This window comes from Lissotriton vulgaris, chromosome 12 (assembly GCF_964263255.1).
Source record: "Lissotriton vulgaris chromosome 12, aLisVul1.2, whole genome shotgun sequence".
In the NCBI taxonomy this organism is placed as follows: Eukaryota; Metazoa; Chordata; class Amphibia; order Caudata; family Salamandridae; genus Lissotriton; species Lissotriton vulgaris.
The window spans coordinates 643,565,628-643,583,831 of NC_141700.1; the positions used below are offsets into that span (position 1 = coordinate 643,565,628).

Below are 18,204 nucleotides of genomic sequence, written 5' to 3' on the forward strand. Positions count from 1 at the left end.
CCTCATGGCTAAATTGCTTGGCTAACCCGCTCCACAAGCACAGAGAGACGTATTACCTTTGTGATACCCTGTTCTATTGTATGATCCTTGACTCTGTAAAGATCGCTGTGTTATAGTTCTCTCTTTTTTTTTTTTCAGCCTCGTAATGTAAAGCACCCCTGCACTTTCCTCCCTACTGTATGACCATATATTCTGTAATATGTTCCTATGTACCTTTTCACCCCCTCCCTCCTTGCACATACCCCTATGACTCCCTGCCTACCATATGACCCTTGTTTCTGTCTATCCCCCCGATTTATTGCTATCATTTGTCAACCGATCTTTCTGTATTACGCTTTGAACCTGTAAAGCTCTCTGATACCCTCATGGGTCAAGTTCGCGCTCTATAAAACTTTAAAATAAATAAATAAACCCAGCCCCCAACCATGATGTTATGTTTTACATTTTGAAGTAGTGCTTCCCCAGACCAAGCACTCTTAAACTATATTGTATATTGGATTTATATAGCGCTTATCACCCAGGGGTCTCTAAGCGCTTGCCTTGGGAACCCGTCCTGGCTTTTCCCTGTGAGATAGCCCCTACAGGGCATCCCCAAGGTGAAAGCCAGGCTTCCCGCTGCGGGGGGCCGTTGTGGAGATTAAGCAAGCTTAATGCCCAGGGTTGCAGAGTGTGAACCCATGATTAGGTCAGGCACCGAAGCGAGAATTATCGAGTCCGTGGACATTTGAGCTCAACACCCTGCCACATCGGGAATTGAACCCTGGTCCCGGGTCTGACCTCTGCTTCAGGGTCTGCCTGCTCTAACCAGTGAGCCACACTTCTCCACTATACTCTCCAACAGTAGGGGTGACTCGTGAATCTTACACCTTGTAGTCCACTATCTGATGTAACATGTCCCACGCACTGATTTACACTCTTATGATTCATTGTCTTTGTGTAATGTGTAAGTAATGTAAAGTGCTCTAACGCCTTACACTGAAATAGTGGTGCTATAAAACAAAAGAAATGCATGCAGAGAGAGAGAGAGAGAGAGAGAGAGAGAGAGAGAGAGAGGTTATGGAGACTTGAAGGGCACTGTTAAAGGGTGGTAGTGAAGGAATCTGTGGAGAAAGAGTTCATTGGGGGTGCCAACAAACATCGTCGCATGTGGCGCCACCGGCGCTAAAGTCGGCCCTGATCTCCCGTCTGTCACCTCTTTACACACAATTTTTCTTTCCATCCATCCGTCCTTTCTCTCTCTCTTTCTCTTCCTCTTCTCTCTGATCGCTCTCTCTGTCTTTCTACCTTTTTCTCTGTCATTTGAAACCATGCCTGTTGCAATTACATGGAGCGGGTGGTGTTGGGGGGGGGGGGGGGGGGGGGGGTGGGGGGTGGTATGGAGGGGGGAGGGAGTGGCTGGTATCTATTCTCAACAAACGCATCAGATCCTCGACGCGGGAAATTAGCGCTATATACATTCAACTACCCGTCTTCTCGGGTGAGCGCACCAACGTGGGAAAGACGCCCGCGCACTTCTATAATCAGTCCGAGATTCCCTGCTGTGTGGTCAGGCACGTGCTACTGAGCGCGAGCCGCCGGGCCCAATGTTTAGTTGAAGCGCATGCTATAAAGTTAGCCAATTAAGTAGTGGACACCCGCACGCGCGCACCTGTTCCCTGGCGGGGCGGGGGCTCTCTGAAGCCGGACAGCGGAGACCGCGCCCAATGCACTTGTTCGCCTCTCACTGATTGGCCCGCTGGCGGCTTCATGCAAATTAGCTTTATTTGCACCTGATCCGCGGGGAATGTCCAGCTGTAGTAGCGCGAGCCGGAGGCAGAGCGTGGCACGCGCCGGTCACTGCAGCGTAAGGGGTACTCCTGACTAGGAAGCGAGGACTATCCCTAGAACTTGATATACCAAAAAGCCAGCAAAGAGATAACCTCTAACAGTCGGCGATTTGGAGAACGTGACACCCAGGAGTCTTGAGAAGTAGAGGTCCTGGGGAAAGTCAGCACCCGGAAGACCCTAGAAAGCATAATTGCTGGGGCAACCCAATCCGCTAGGGCACCTGAACAAACGCGTCATCTGGGAGGCCAGTGAAATCTCAGCACCTGGGCAATTACTGCCACCTAGGGGACAAAAGCGACTAAGGGAATCCTAAAACAGTAGACTAGAGAGAGAATAATTAACCCACCATTCAACAGAGAGAGGTCCCCAAGGGACCCGTGGACACCTATCGGGCACTAGAGCCATAGCAATGTAGAGCCCGGCCGCACCTAGAGAAAGCATCCCTGGCGCCCCACGGGGCAGCGGCACTTAAGTCCTACCGGCCTAGGGCGCCAAGACTCTATTGGGTCCAGCAGCCAGTAGTGAGAATATTAGCAGCCCCTCTGGCAGCGGCAGCAAGGGGGCACGCAATAGGAAACCAGCAGATTTCACGGGACTCTTACCATAAACTGAAAAATCACCCTATTGCAATTAATATCCCCCAGGAGAGAGGCTCCTCAGCACTGGGCATCACCAAAGCCACTCACAACCCTTAACGTCAACCGAAAGGATTTTGCCCACATTTATTTTGGCACCCTGCCAACCAAAGTTCAGCAACCCACCGAGGCCACATTAGTAAAGAAATTTAAAAAAAAGCCTTAAAGAGAAGCAGAAACACCCTGAAGAGCAGCTAGAACCCCTGAGTGCGTCAGGAGCACCCAAGGTCTGGGGACAGCCAGCACTCCAAGGTAGGGGGTGGGGCGAACAGAGCCGGTATCTAAGGAGGCGGAAGCAACCAGAACGCAAGGAGACAGCCACGGGTAGGCCCACTGGCACCATGCCCAGGTCCTTCCTGGTGAAGAAGGCCTCTAGCCACAAGATCCCCGACTACGGGCAACTGGAGACCCGGAGAGGTAAGGCAGTGTGAAAGGGTCTGAATGCTTACTGGGGTAGTGGGCTGCTGTCGTAGTCTGGTGTCTCCATGTCATGGGCCTTCCTTGTTTTTTTCCAGTCCTGGGTTTTCCGATTACAAATCATTGTTATCTTCTGTTTAGTCTCATTGGAGCAAACGAAGACTACAACTCCCAGAATGCACGCATGTTTGCCAGCTTTGGAATTACTATAAACGTTTCTTGTGCCATGAATCCATTGGTATCCCTTTCTTGGGTGCTTTTCTCTTAGTATAGTATGGTGCCTGGAAAGTAAGTTTGCTACGGTATGTTATTCTGCCGATCAGCCTTGCACCTGTAAATTGCCGTGCGTCATCAGTGTGACAATATTTCTGTTATGGCTTTTTTAGGGAACCGCATGGAGCCTTCTGGGTATTGCCATAAAACAAAATGATGCCCCCCCCCATCCCCACGAAGAATGTGATAGGGGCCCCTAAGCCTCCCACAACTCAGATATTCCTTATCTTCGGTTGAATTGGAACCCCCTGCGGCACAGAGGCCTACATTACGTTTCTGATTCTGGGGCTTCCAAGGACATGCCTACCGCTGACAGAACTGCTGCACTGTCGGCGGTCACCTTATTTTCACTTGTTCTCATCCTCCTGCCATACAACCCCCCCCCCCCCCCCCCCCCCCCATAGATTTCAGTGAGGTCACCCATTTCTATAAGCTATATCACGCTCCATAAACAGTTAATGCGACATTCAATTATGCTGCAAATAAAGGCAATTTATATAGGCTAACGTGACATATTTTGTGGTAGAATTACTTCATTATTTTGAAATTTTTAAACTTTTTAAAACTGTCTAGAGTGACGAAGGTTTCACCTCACTAGTATCAGTTAACCCACGATTTGTAATAGGCAACAAAAAAGTAACCAACCAACCTTTGTGAAGGGCCTTCCTCTGCACAGCAACACGTGTTACCCTGTTCATTAACTTTTGATCCACTTGAATTAGAAACATTTTGGTTAAAATCTGCAGATTATGCAGCAGGCGATTGACAATGTGCCAAAGGCGGCAAATCCACAATTATGTGGAAAATAGCAGCCGCAAAATCCCATAATTCCAGTGGCCCTGACGTTAATGGAGCTACCCTCTTAAACGTCTGACTTCATTTTTGCTGGACAGTTGTGTATGGAACTGGTTCAGCCCTCCTTACACAAGGAACAAATTAAGCCATGAAGTTGCTATGCAAATGACACACACAAAGTGTGGCAGGACACACGGCTCAGACTGCATTAGCAATGCAAGACACACATACACTCACCGTTTTGCTTTGCCTTTTTCTTGCAACTAGTTGCACCCTGTATGCCTAAATGCACAGTTTTAAGCCTTAGCAATGCTCTTCTGGAGCTTCCATAAGCTTGTAGTTGCCCCATTGCCTAATTTGTGCTGGTGTTCACGGGCATTGGTTACTGGCGCTCATTTTTGGGGACCAGGACTTATTTTTCATCATCTGACTTTGACCAAAGTCATAAAAGAAACCCTTTTGGATTAATGCACACTTATCACACCATTCATACACAAAGTATAAGAAATCTTTTTGTATATAGCACATAAAAACCCTAGATAAAGGGAAAGTGAATCTTGTTTTTTTTTACTTATTATTACATGGTCATATCCTCCAATCAACCTCGTGCTGATACCCAGTGGAGGAATACAAGATATTTTATTGTACCAGCCCTAAAGCTGAACAATAAATAACATACCCAGTTTCTTTTGGTATTCCACAAATAGTCGGAGGGGACTACCCTAAGTTAAAATACAAGTAATCTTTAGCACTTGTTTTCTTACTTTATGCCTGCATTCTGTCTGTTGCAGCTTTCTCTAATAGAAGCGTCACTTTCTTCCTACAAGCGACAGTCTGTGGCCCTCTATCCAAAAACATATCAATTAGGCCTATTCCTACCAGGGATATTTTAACATGGGCCAACAAAGGGATGAAGAGGCCCTTATTGCAAGTCAGGCAGTTGTCAATCATATTCTTTGTTAATGAGGCATCTTCCAAGCTCTAGATGGTTAGCCACAAAATGACCGGATGACTGTGGATATGGTCGCTCAAATAATCTATGCCCAGTTCACAGTGGCTAATCAAATGGGAGGTAGATACAGGGGTTGATAATAGCATCCTACAAAAACAATTCTCCTCTCTCTGGAGGTTTGTGGGATCACCCAGCCCCCAAACACCTGTTCCATAAGTCGCAATGTAGATTCACTGTGCAGAGTATATTTGCAATATCTGTTTCAAGGGCCTCCCAGCCTTTGGTGACGACAAACTGAGTAATGTCCAATTGCTTATTAGCTCTACACTGTGCAACGCGAGGGAACCATGAGCCATAAGAGCAGAAATTGATCCCCAATTAAGGAAATGTGCCAGTATGAGTTAAAATGTTCATGGCAACAGTAATAGTGTAATTTCATACACTTCATCCCACATGTAATTAAAAAAGACTTAGTAAAATTGGTCGACGAATTAAGATTTGCCATAAAATTAACACAGGTGTGTTAAAAGATGCTTTGGGAATACGAGCAATTAGAACTGCATCATACGCATAAAGTAACACAGGAAGGGGGTTAACGCAGACTAAAGGTACATCAAGGGTGCTCTTAGTAAGTTCTGCATTAAGCTTTTAATGTATAGGATAAAAAGTAATGGAGCTAATATGCACCCCCTGGCAGACCCTTGGTTCAATACTCATCAGAAACCCCCCCCCCCCCCCCCCCCCTTGCTCCCAAACCTCACCGGTGCCTTAGTACCTGTATAAAGTGAAATCAATAAGTGTACTGTAGATGGATCAATTTTTAATTTAATAAGCAAATGCCACAATTTTGCCCGGTTTACACAGTCAAAAGCCATTGACTGGTCAATGAAGGCCAAATACGATGACTGTTTGGCCTGGGTATATTCACCAGTAATCGGGCTTAAATTAACCGCATCGCTGCTGCGGTGATTTTTGCGCTGTGCTGGCCCTTTGTGTACTACATTGTTCATGACGAGCTCAGCTCGTCATCAGCACATGCCACCCGTGGCTGATGACGAGCTGAGCTCGTCATCAGCATCGAAGGGGTTAAGGTATTGCTCAAACAGTCCCTGTGTCACTTCTGAAACCGTATTGACAAATGTTTAGTACCTTATTTTCGTTAGCCTACTCTGCTATTCTATTATATAAAACTCTACCCAGAATTTTTGCTGGAATGTCAATCGAGGAAATGGGACAATAGCATTTTTGCTCCGCCTATTTCCTTTTTAGGTTTCGCCTCGTCGAAAGCTGCGCACCACGCAGCTTTTCGGCGCAGGCGAAATCTAATGAGAACAGTTTGTGGCTTGGTCACCGCCTCTCTGGTTCCATTGGCTAGCTCCATAAACGGAGGCTATCCATTTAAACAGACATCTGTCCGTCATAGCCGGAGCAGATTCGGGGGCGTTCCCGAGAATTTAGGCTTTTGCCACGTCATGCGGCTGTGGGCGGGGTTGTTTTTTTTTTTTGTCGTCAAGGTTTGTTTTCGTCGTTTGTCTGAAGATGGCGGCCGGGCAGTAGCTTGTTTGTACAGGTCAGGACATTATTTGCTTATGCAACCAACTTCGTGTAATAGATGCAAGTTACTTTGGCGCTATAGAGGCGTTGTAAATATAATAAGATAACTACGTTTTAATTTAGCAGTGGGCTCTGGCTGGTGCCAGGCGTTTGCCTCCCCAACCCATCAGACAGCGGGCTCTGACAAAGGCGTCTCGAAGTTTCCTGCCTCTGTGGATGCAGGGAGAGACCAGCACAATGGCATCAGCATTCACACTGAAGTGTCACCCGTTAGCGCACAATTCACAAGCAGCCTCCACCTTCACTTCGCTTCTCAGGTCCCTTTCCGATCCTTGGCAGTAACAAGATGTGCTATTAAAACCGGGCGCAGAGGCTGACGTCCTGACCCCGGGGCCCCGTCCTAACCCCAGGTGCCCCCCCCAGACAAACTGGTTGTTTATTGGTCTCCTTCGATCCTGGGCCTGTGCTTGATGTTATTGACATCTAACGCTGAACACCGAGCACAAATTTGAAACTCTCCCTTCAATGGCTTTTTTTTATATATGAATCTTGTGTTTGCTCCTATTCTGATTTGGGCCCGAGGAGATGGACTATGAACATTGACTCTGTCAGTCATGGGCCACTCCCCAAGGATTTCTGCTATTCATCGGTCCACTGAGTTGCCTTATGGGAGCTGTAGTTTTGTGGGGGATTGAGAGCGCTTCTGTCGGCATATATTAGCGTTGAAAAATCACAACTTTGTGTTTATCCTGGCCATGTGGAATTGCTCACTTACGCTATGACCCTCTGTCTTGCACTGAACAGCAACGTGGACGCTAGGAGGAAATCACTGGCATTAATCAGAATTGCTTTTTGAAATGGATTGAATGTGAAGCAACCTCTAGCATCGAACATTTTGGTGCTTTAAACAAAAGACTGTTCGCTTGTAAAGCATTCTTTGACCAGGTCCGTTCAAGTTTTAATATAATTAACTTTATTAGGGGGAACTTTGCTACAGATATGCAATGTTAATTTACAGCGTGTTATTTTATTTTAAGATTTTAGTCTGATATTTTGGCACATATGTTTGAGCAATTGGCGGCCTAATCAACATACTTTCATTGTTGCCGTCCATGCAGGAGACATGTATGTTGTGAACCAATATACGTTTATATGCACACAGAAGAGAAAAGTGTTAGGACATTGCCAGTTACACAGACATAGTAAATTATAGAGTTTTTGTCTTCTTTTTTTTGCATTAGGCAAAGTTGGCAAAACATCTGATTTGTCTCAATGGCATTAGTGACACTTACCATGTGTTTAACGTACATCAACTCAGTTAACTCTTTCAGACATTACATACTGGTGCAATGTGTTTAAACGTTAGTATTTTATTTATGTCTACTGCATACCTGCAGGGGATGGGCTATACATTTTCACACTGTTTGGTTGCCAATTTGATTGACAAAGGCTCCTTAAGCCCGGGGTCGAGGGAGACCTGGAAAAGTAAAAATGCCATATTCCTGCAGCTTTCGAGTACATGCCTTCTGCTTTGGGAGCTGGATTGTTTGTGTGTATGCATATGTATATGTATATATATATATTTTGACAGACCACCTGATGGCTAAATAAAGAATGCTGGAAAAAAGTTGGTCCTTGCCTCGAGTTTTCCTTTGGAAGGAGCGCTGCTGCGAGGTATTTGCAGATATATATATATATATATATATATATATATATATATAATATCCTACTGGCGGTCGCCAGTAGGTAGTTATAGTTAGGATTTTTTTCAATGCAAAATCTCAAAATTCTATTGTGAATAACTTTGGTGCCGGTTGACGAATCTGCCTGAAAATTTCCTCAAATTTGCCTTGCAGAGCTCCGGTCCTTCCCTGAAAGTTTCGGGGGGATTCGTCAAGCGGGGGCCAAGATAAAAGGGGGGGTTCCAAAACATGTTTTCCCCATGTCAATTTCCATAGGGCGGTCGACCTCACTTTTAGCCCGAAAGGCTGAATGGATTTCCACCAAACTTGGCAAAATTGTAGGGACTGGCAGCCCGATGTGCCATTGCTATGTCTCAAGATATGTGGAATAAAGTGTTAACACTTAAAACATTTAATTGCAAAGGAACAAAATGAGGGGGTTCATTTTGCCATAGAAATTATGATTAGTGCTGAAGAAAGAAAAATTAGGGCACATTTTGAGTGACTTCTCAAATCCTCTTATATTTCATTAAAAAATTCTGATATGCAGTCTCCCAAGATGGCCACCAGAGACAAAAGAGCCCAAATATCAGCCAGATGTAGCCCAACTATAGCCCAATGACAGAATGTCCCAGAGTGTTCTAAAGAACAACTAGAACGCTAACAGTCTTACTTATGACAAAAGTATGGCACACCTGAAGTCATCTTGATTGGAATAAAGTGGTAACACTTAATACATTTAATTTGAAAAGGAACAAAATGAGGGGTTTCATTTTGCCATAGAAATTTTATATATATATATATATATTCACTGAAAAAACCATAGGTTATAGACCATATATAGTTAGGGATTAGCATTTACAAAACCTTATTTTACTCGTATAAACCATTGAAATTCTCATATATAGTTAGTTGCGCTAACTATATATCGCGCACCCGCAATCCACTGCTGATGATGTCACATATTACATCATTCATGACATGGTCAGTGACATCACTGATGACATCACTGATGACATCACTGATGACATCAATGATGACATCACTGATGACATCACTGATGACCTCTCATTTGACATTACTGATCACATCACTGATGACATCATTCATGTGATTATACGATGAACCTCTTCAGACTCTGATATAACCTTAGATACACTCAGTGTAAACAGACACTCACAGACTGTCACTCATCCATGGAGTTACTCACATACCTAGTCAGTCATGCAAAGAATCAATCACACCTCCATTTCCTCAACTATACAGTTATACACATCTTACTTATTCAAACATATACTAACACATATTTACTCCCTTATACAATCCCTGATACAAGTTCACAATGATCCATACAGCCACTCACACATTCACTGGCTCTTATGCACAGTTATTTATATATGTCAACTCTCACATGTACTGTGTTTTACATATGTACTTACTTTGACATGTAGCACTGAGATATCCATTCACTCACCAATACACTCGTACACAGTCAACCACCCATACAGCTGTTTCCACATGCAGTTTTGAACCCATAGATCTAGTGAATCAACTGTTCACACATGTATGCACAGAGTCACACACCTCCCAGCCACCCCCACACACACACACTCTCCCATACAAATACTTGGACAACCAATCAATAACCCATACAGTTACTCATATAGCTACTGATCAACACATGCAGCAGTTCATAGAACAACAGATATAATGATGCACAAATTAAGACAGTTTAGTCACTAACCCATGCACTCAGTGAGACACATTTAATCACTCTCTCATACAGTCAGTCATGCACCTACTAAATCCTTCATCCAGACACTTATACATCCACTCATTCTTCAATATGTAAGACATATTTTAACTTTACAGAAACAGACAGCCACTGGATGATGTCATCAGTGATGTCACTGACCATGTCATGAATGATGTAATATGTGACATCATCAGCAGTGGATTGCGGGTGCGCGATATATAGTTAGCGCAACTAACTATATATGCGAATTTCAATGGGTTTATGCGAGTAAAATAAGGTTTTGTAAATGCTAATCCCTAACTGTATATGGTCTATAACCTATGGTTTTTTCAGTGAATTTCAATGGTTTTTTAATACCAAATATCAAATGCTGTCAAATGTCAAGTACATGATAGGTAAAAACATTTTCGTGTTTATGCACGCTGATGTGCTTTGAACGCTGCCCCCCTCCCCCCCTTCTTTTCTCTTAGCAGTACTCTCTCTTTGCAGATAGTGAAGGGTAGTTAACGCAGGCCTTTGCCCCCGTTGTAATCCGTCGTGCCTGCTTCTCTCTCTATTTGATTGCTATCCAAGCATTTACTGTTTTAGAATTGGTTCTCTTTGGTTCATTCTGTATTTACAAACAAGCACAGAGTCGCAATACTCTGTTTAGTCTGTGCAGATAGTGAAAAATCGTTTAAAAAAACAAAAGGAATCGAGCAAAATCAGTAAGCCACTAATGGGATCTGTTTTTGACCTCGCTAAAATAGAAACATTAAGAACAACCCCTCATGAGAAATACGAAACTAGTAAGATGAACTTAGCTCCACACCATGATGGCTGCAAGACAACTCGACTCCGCCGCCCACCCCACCCCACCCAAAATAACGACAAACCCTATGCAAATATTATAAATATATACAACACACCAGCAAAGTAACAGGGTAAAACGTTTTATTAAATAACTATAAAAATGGCAGCCTGCTGCAACATCGATCCAAATGCCTTTTGGTGACTCTTCCATTGTGAACATTGTCCCACAATCCGTTTGACCTGAAACGATTACACAAATAAAACATTTGTGAGTTTTAAATTTCCGGAGAAGTATAATTCACCAATAGTTTTCTCTGTAGATCTTTTTCAATTAACAATCCCAGTTCCATCACCCGCCCAGGATATCACTACTGTTAGTTGTCATTGTTGCTTCTGTTTTAATAAAAAATGTTTTAAGGTGTTTACTGTTTTTGTTGCAATGTATATATTTATAAGTTATTAAAGTGTTATAATCCTACTAATTTTTTTATCGATTATTGCTGTTTGAGATATTCCCTGTCTACAAACAGAGAAGAATAGAAATATTCTGTCTCCCTTTGCAGATAGTGAAGGATAGGTAATGCAGACTTTTGTCCCCCGTTGTAATCCGTCATGCCTGATTGATTGATTGGCTGGACATTTATTGTTCAAGGAATAGTTCTTTCGAGGTACTCTCTGTTTGCAAATAACGTGGAATAGAAATATTCTGTCTAGTCTTTGCAAGTAGTGAAGGGTGGGTAATGCGGACCTTTGTCCCCCGTTGTAATCTGTCATGCCCATCTACTCCCCACTGATTGAGAAACTAGTTCCACCCGGACCATTTATTAGAGGTACATCATCTGACTCAACCGGAGAGAACCCCTAATAAAGAAGACCTATGTAAAATACGAAGTAATCCCTGTATCCTGTTAAACAGAAACTTTAGCATGAAACACACTTGAAAAGGAAGGGAAAGAAATCGAACAAAATCAGTAGGCCTCTGATGAGTTTTTGACTTCGCTAGAAATAAGAAACATGAAAGTGGTGAAAGAAGACAAGCTTGAAGGTACGGCAGCCACAAGGTAGCTAGGCTCCGCCACCCCCCCACTGCTCCAAGCATGTCTGTCCCACCGCCCGCCACGCCCAATAACGGTAACATGAAATAAATACAAATCAGCAGATACCTACCCCCATTCCGGAAACTCCCGAAGTGCAACAGGTTCGCGGCTACGCCCATCCGGAAGACGAGGCCTTCGGCACGTGTAAGGCGAGTCCTGCTGGCAGCCGTCAGCCGGGTAGGTCATCCTGTAAGGTGGGCCAGGAGAGGAGCCGAGGCCGACGGGATTCTTCTTCTTTCTTACATAATGGCTGCGACAACTGGGGGGATGTCTTGCACATGCCACCGACCCACCCCCCCCCCCTCGTATCTCCTGGTCTAGCCCCGGCATGATATGAGCTCCCCGTTCGGGCCTGAAGCGGCGCCCTGCAGGCCACGGGGGGGGGATGTCTTGCCTCTGCCTCCGACCCCCCCCCCCTCTTATCGCCTGGTCCGGACACCACGGATATCAACGCCAGGTGTCGGCGTGGGGTGCGCTGGAAGGGAGAGGCGGCACGAACAAGCCTCTCCCACCCCCACAGGTGGGGGCCCCTCGGCTGCACCCCCAACGCTCCACTCACCCAACAAAATGGTTTCTCCACTCTTGCTATACAGCGACGCTCCACTCGCCCAACAAAAGGGTTCCTCCACTCTTGCGATGCAGCGACGCTCCACTCACCCAACAAAAGGGTTCCTCCACTCTTGCGATGCAGCGACGCTGCACTCACCCGACAAAAGGTCTCGTCCACTATTGCGAGGCAATGATGCTCCGCTCACCCAGCGGGGGTCTCGTCCACTGTTGCGGTGCAACGGCGCTTCTGAGTTCAACTAGAAAATGAGTCTTGCATCCAGAAACGTTCTCCTCAACTTTGAAGATTCTATAAGAGCCACGGGGGCCCCCGACCCCCGATGGGGAATGACTGCCATGATCACCCACGGAACGACCACGACGTAGCAGCGGGACGTTGGCGCGCTGATGCCGGCGCCGGCCTCAGTCTTGAAATCACCAAAATCCTGCAAGACTACCAACTTGATCAGTTCCGGTGGGACACCAGTATGACCCGGTAGGAGAGATTTTTGCCTCCCACCCCTCTTTGACTGATGGTTCATGTCGCCAGTCCCCTCTACTACCCTTCAACGAAAACTTTTAGACTGCCGAAAGAGGTCCCGGTCCAACTACGAGTTGGTGGAGACATTTTGACTATACTTGGACCTTCCTGACCTCACCCAAAATGGCGCCGGTACAAATGAAACTATTGTGCCCCGATTGCTCAGCCTTGATATCATGAGATATGTATGCAGTTTTTAGCACATGAATTGATATGGGATAAGACTGATTATATGTTCGGACAATGAATTGATCCGGGATGGGTATTGATTATACGTTCGAACAATAAATTGACATGGGACTTGTACTGATTACACATTCGGACAATGAATTGATATTAAGTTCTAATGCATCATTGATTACTGTATTTATTGAAGGTTAGAATTGTCGACACTTTTGGTACTTGCTCACAATGAATTATCGATATGATTTTGTTGCACTTGTCGCACTTTTTACTGATTATATGTTCGGACAATGAATTGATCCGGGATGGGTATTGATTATAAGTTCGAACAATGAATTGACATGGGACAGGTACTGATTACACGTTCGGAAAATGAATTGATATTAAGTTCTAATGCATCATTGATTACTGTATTTATTGAAGTAATACTGATCTCTCCGCATGAAATTAATTTTCCACATGCTACACAAGTCAATCTCATCTGCCCAAAGTTCTTTTGCAGATTTGGGACCGTTTCCCTTGCCTCTGACTCACTTATTGCTAAGTCATTGGTGGATGTTTTTGCCGGTCGGGGTTTATCCCCCAAATCTCGAAGTTGTGCTTTAGAAAAATTAAGAGGGTGCCACCTCTCCATGTGCCAATGCATGGTATGATTAACATAGCTATATTTTTTTTCGGTCCCTCTCGAGAGTTTTTTTTTTGCAGATGAGGCAGGTAACAAACCTGGCTTTAACTTTCTTTTCGTGAGAAGGAAAAGAAAAAAATTGCCAGATAAAATTCACTTTCACATGGGACGTTCTTGGCATTTCTTTTAGTTTTTTAATGTACATGTTCATAAAACGATTACACAAATGAAACATTTGTGAGTTTTAAATTTCCGGAGAAGTATAATTTACAAATAGTTTTCTCTGTAGATGTTTTTCCATTAACAAACCCAGTTCCATCACCCGCCCAGGATATCACTACTGTTCCCCATGTCATAAAACCTTAGGATGTTCAATAACTGAAACAGCTAATATGGGTTTACTTTAAGCATGGGCGAATTTTGCGGATCTCGCGTTCGCGAATTTTGCGGATTCGCAATCCGCAAAATCCGCGAATTCCCGCGAATTTGCGGATTTTTTTTTTTTGTGTTCGCCCGTGTTTCTGCCAGTTCGCGAGGGTTTTGTACACTTTCGCAAATTGCGAACTTACCTGTCGGGTCGCAAGTTTCGTGAACTTGTTGTTTCTACGTGTCCAGCCTGTTTGGGACACTCTTCTTCATCACTGCCACTCTCTGTCACCACTGCCACTCTCTGACTACTCATGCCACCCTCTGGCCCACCCATGCCACCCTCTGTTTCATCACCACACCCTCTGGTTGTCCAGTGTACATTATTTTCGGCAAAGCAAAGCACACCTTCCCTGCCTCAAGTGACCTGAATTAATTTGGGGCTGATTAATGTGTCACAGAATATTTTTTTAGCTGGCACCTGCTTCCTTAGTGCGCCCTGATTAGTGATCTTTTGCACTTGCTAAGTGCTTTCATTGTTGCAAAATTAGTTACAACACCTGGCCTGCCCCAACTGACAATAATGAATTAGGGGCTGATTAATGGATTTTAACTTCCAGCCTGGCTCCTGCTTGTCTCCCTTAGCTGTAATTCAGGACCTTTGTGGCATATGTGTAACTATTCTGAGGTTCAGAGCAGGGTCACATAATAGTTTCAACTGGCAACTGAACTCTGGAGGGGCCCCTCAGGAAGCACTACAGGAAATGGCTACTAATGACGAGCCTGAACTTTTGAACCTGGTAAGTAGTTACTTTCAGTTTTGCTAAGATCGTATTTCTGCAATTTTGCACTTATTCGCGGGGCGCGAACTCACGCGAACAGTGCGAGCAGTGCGAGCAAAATCCGCTGCTCGCGGATTTGCGGATTTTGCGGGAGATTCGCAAATCTCGCGGATTGCGGATTTCCCGAAAATCCGCAAAATCCGCGAGCGGAACGGATTTTCCGCCCATGCCTAGTTTACTTACAGGGGACATCTTTTGTTCTGTTTTGTAAAGTAAAACTATTGTGAACGCAAGTATTATACATAGTAAGTGTTTAATATAGCATTTGTCAGTCATTGGTTAAGCAGCTAGGACCTGTTCACTCTTGACACCCCAGGTGCTGTGTATGTTGCACTATAGTGCTGCATCGGGAATACGGACAACCCTATTGATGTTGATTTTTCATTATTGATTATTGTAAAGAAATGGCGACTCCCCCCTTTAGCAGATTAGCTAAATCTTTGCGTAATTTGGGCATAAAAGTTATATTATTGGAAGTAGATGGTTATAGTTCTGGTTAATTTCCATTCAGAATGTCCTACACAGCACCACTCTAGGTAAATATGCTGCCTTGGGACTATTCGCACAACAGACCGCTACTGACCATTGTTGCTTCTGTTTTAATAAAAAATGTTTTAAGGTGTTTACTGTTTTTGTTGCGATGTATATATTTATAAGTTATTAAAGTGTTATTTTCCTTCTACTTTTTTGTGAGTGCTATATATTTTTAATGTGACACATAATTGTGAAGACTTTGATGTACAAAAAGGCATCCCTGGAATCTTCCGCTTCAGGCTCGGTCCCACACACCCTCACAGTGAGAATTCCCCTCTCCAATCACAATACAGGATGGTTATCAGATTGCAGGAACGCGTGTAGTGTGACGGATCTCATCGGGTGGGGGCCTTGATCTACTGTAACTTCTTTGAAGAGGGGTGATTCTTTACAGTTGAGGCCATAAACTACATCTGCAGGGCTAGGTGATAACCTGGGACGGGCCTGGACAATCGGACACAGAGGAAGAGGAGTGTCAGAGGGTGCGGTAGTGAATAGGGTGAAAGGCAGGTGTCGGGCGGGCACAGGGTGTGATTCTCAGAGAAGAACAGCGCAGATGGGAGGAGGTTTCTAGCCCATACATGAGAAAGAGAGCGGGAGTGACCAGTGCGTGGGGGAGATGCTTGCGAGGGTGCAGACAGTGGGTCTGGTCAAGGCATCTAAAATGGCTGCTGTGCTCGACAAAAGTGTGGCATTGCAAAAAAGGCAAGATGGCGCAGACAATGTTTATCAATAATGATTTATTTATAACAAATAAAATATTTACTCGCAGTGACAAAATGGCGGTCAACACTTCCTGATTTCCATCGAATCGAACGTTAACAGACGTCACGCAGCAAAGGCACATCGGGCTAACAGTCCCTATAATTTTGCCAAGTTTCGTGCAAATCCATTCAGCCGTTAGTTTGCGACCCGGTTCCCGAACCGAGAAGCGCTTCTACCGTGAAAAATCAAATTTTTTTTATTTTCCCCACGGGACCCTTTAATAACCCCAACATCATTCCTAGGGGGTCAAGAGGGGTCTACCTTGCCCCCTTTCATTAAATTCCCCCTTCGTTTTTCACCTCTTCTTGTCTCTCAATCCTACCGAGAGACAAAATGGCGGCCGCTACGGACTGTTTAGAATGTTGACAGACACCGGAGAGCCAATCAGCTTCGCTACGCAAAGCTCCGTGACGCGAAAAGTACGCGATCTGGTGCGCTATCTGGGACGCTGTCACAGATATATAAATTTTTTTAAACGTTAATTTCTCAAAATCCACTGGAGCACATATATTGAGACCCAGCAAAGGCACATCGGGCTAACAGTCCCTACAATTTTGCCAAGTTTCGTGTAAATCCATTCAGCCGTTCGAGCTAAAAGTGAGGCCAAACGCCCTATGGAAATTAACATGGGAAAAACGCGTTTTGGGACCCCCCTTTTTTCTCGGCCCCCCCTTGACGAACCCCCCCCCCCCCCCAAATTTTCAGGGGCTGCTCAGAAACAAAATGTGCCATTTTCCTGAAAATTTCAGCCGATTCCGTCCACAAACGCCAAAGTTATTAGACATAGAATTTTCAAAAGTTCCATAGAGAAATAATCCTAACTATATATACCTACTGGCGACCGCCAGTAGGTTATATATATATATATATATATATATATATATATATATATATATATATATATATATATATTCACCGAAAAAAACCATAGGTTTCACACCAGTTATAGTTCGGAATTAGCATTTAAAAAACCTATTAAATTCACTGAAAAAACCATAGGTTTCACTCCAGTTATAGTTAGGTGGAAATTTTACTCGCATAAAACCATTGAAATTCCCACGTTATAGTTAGTTGGACTCACTATAACTTGCGCGTGCAATGCACTGCTGATGACGTCACATATTACATCACTCATGACATGGTCAGTGACATCACTCATGACATCACTGATGACCTCATCCAGTGAATGTGTATCTTTCTGAAAAATAAATATTTTTTATATATGTATAGCTAAAGGTTGATGGAAGAATAAATGGGTAAATAAATGTCTAAATGGATGTTTTTTTGTGTAAAATTGATTGGTTAACTGACTTATTAAATGTATCTTAGTGAATACATATATTAGCGAGTAATGTTTAAATATTTAAATATCTGCATCTGTGTCTCACTTTGGGTATAAGTGGCTGCATGGGTTGGTGAGTAGCTACATGAGTGTGTATATGGGTTATTAGTTGTTTTTTTGAGTATCAGTGTCTGTATGGTTCGGTGGGGGATATTACTTAGAGCACAGATGCATGAATGAGTGACTCACTATTTGTATGTATTTTGAAGACAGCATGTGTGCAAGACTGTATGGGTGGATGATTGTGTGTATGGGTGGGTTAGTGAGTATGTGTTTTTATAATTGATTGTTTAAGAGAGTAAATATGTTTCAGTTTCTGTAGAAGTATGTGTAGTGGTGTGTATATAGCAGTATAATCAAGTAAATGGTTTTTTGAGTAACTATTTGGATGAGTATTAGTGTGTAACAGGATGTATAGGTGTATGAGTACATATGATGAGTAGGTACATGCATGAGTGACTATATAGAACTGTTGGTGAATGAGTGGATGTGTATGTAGATGTTGGAATTACCTAATAAGTTGTTGTAATTGGTATTGGTTTCTCCTTTTTTAAGAAACTGTTAGTTTCTGTTTTTGAATGTGTGTCAAAGGTTATTTTATGCTGATAGGAGGTCTGCCACTTTGTCACAAGGATGTTGTCATCAGTGATGTCATTTGAGATGTCATCAGTGATGTCATG

The 18,204-nt window shown here is 43.9% G+C and overlaps 1 protein-coding gene across 1 annotated transcript in view; it reads left to right on the top strand.

The window, feature by feature from the left end:
* The first annotated feature begins 2,123 nt into the window (after positions 1-2,123).
* SNAI3 (snail family transcriptional repressor 3) overlaps positions 2,124-18,204 on the top strand; it is a 78,675-nt gene continuing 62,594 nt past the window's right edge. The window contains exon 1 of the mRNA XM_086946538.1: positions 2,124-2,879. Within this exon, the coding sequence (XP_086802664.1) occupies positions 2,804-2,879 (76 nt within the window). The 5' untranslated portion in view covers positions 2,124-2,803. The remainder of the gene's footprint in view (positions 2,880-18,204) is intronic.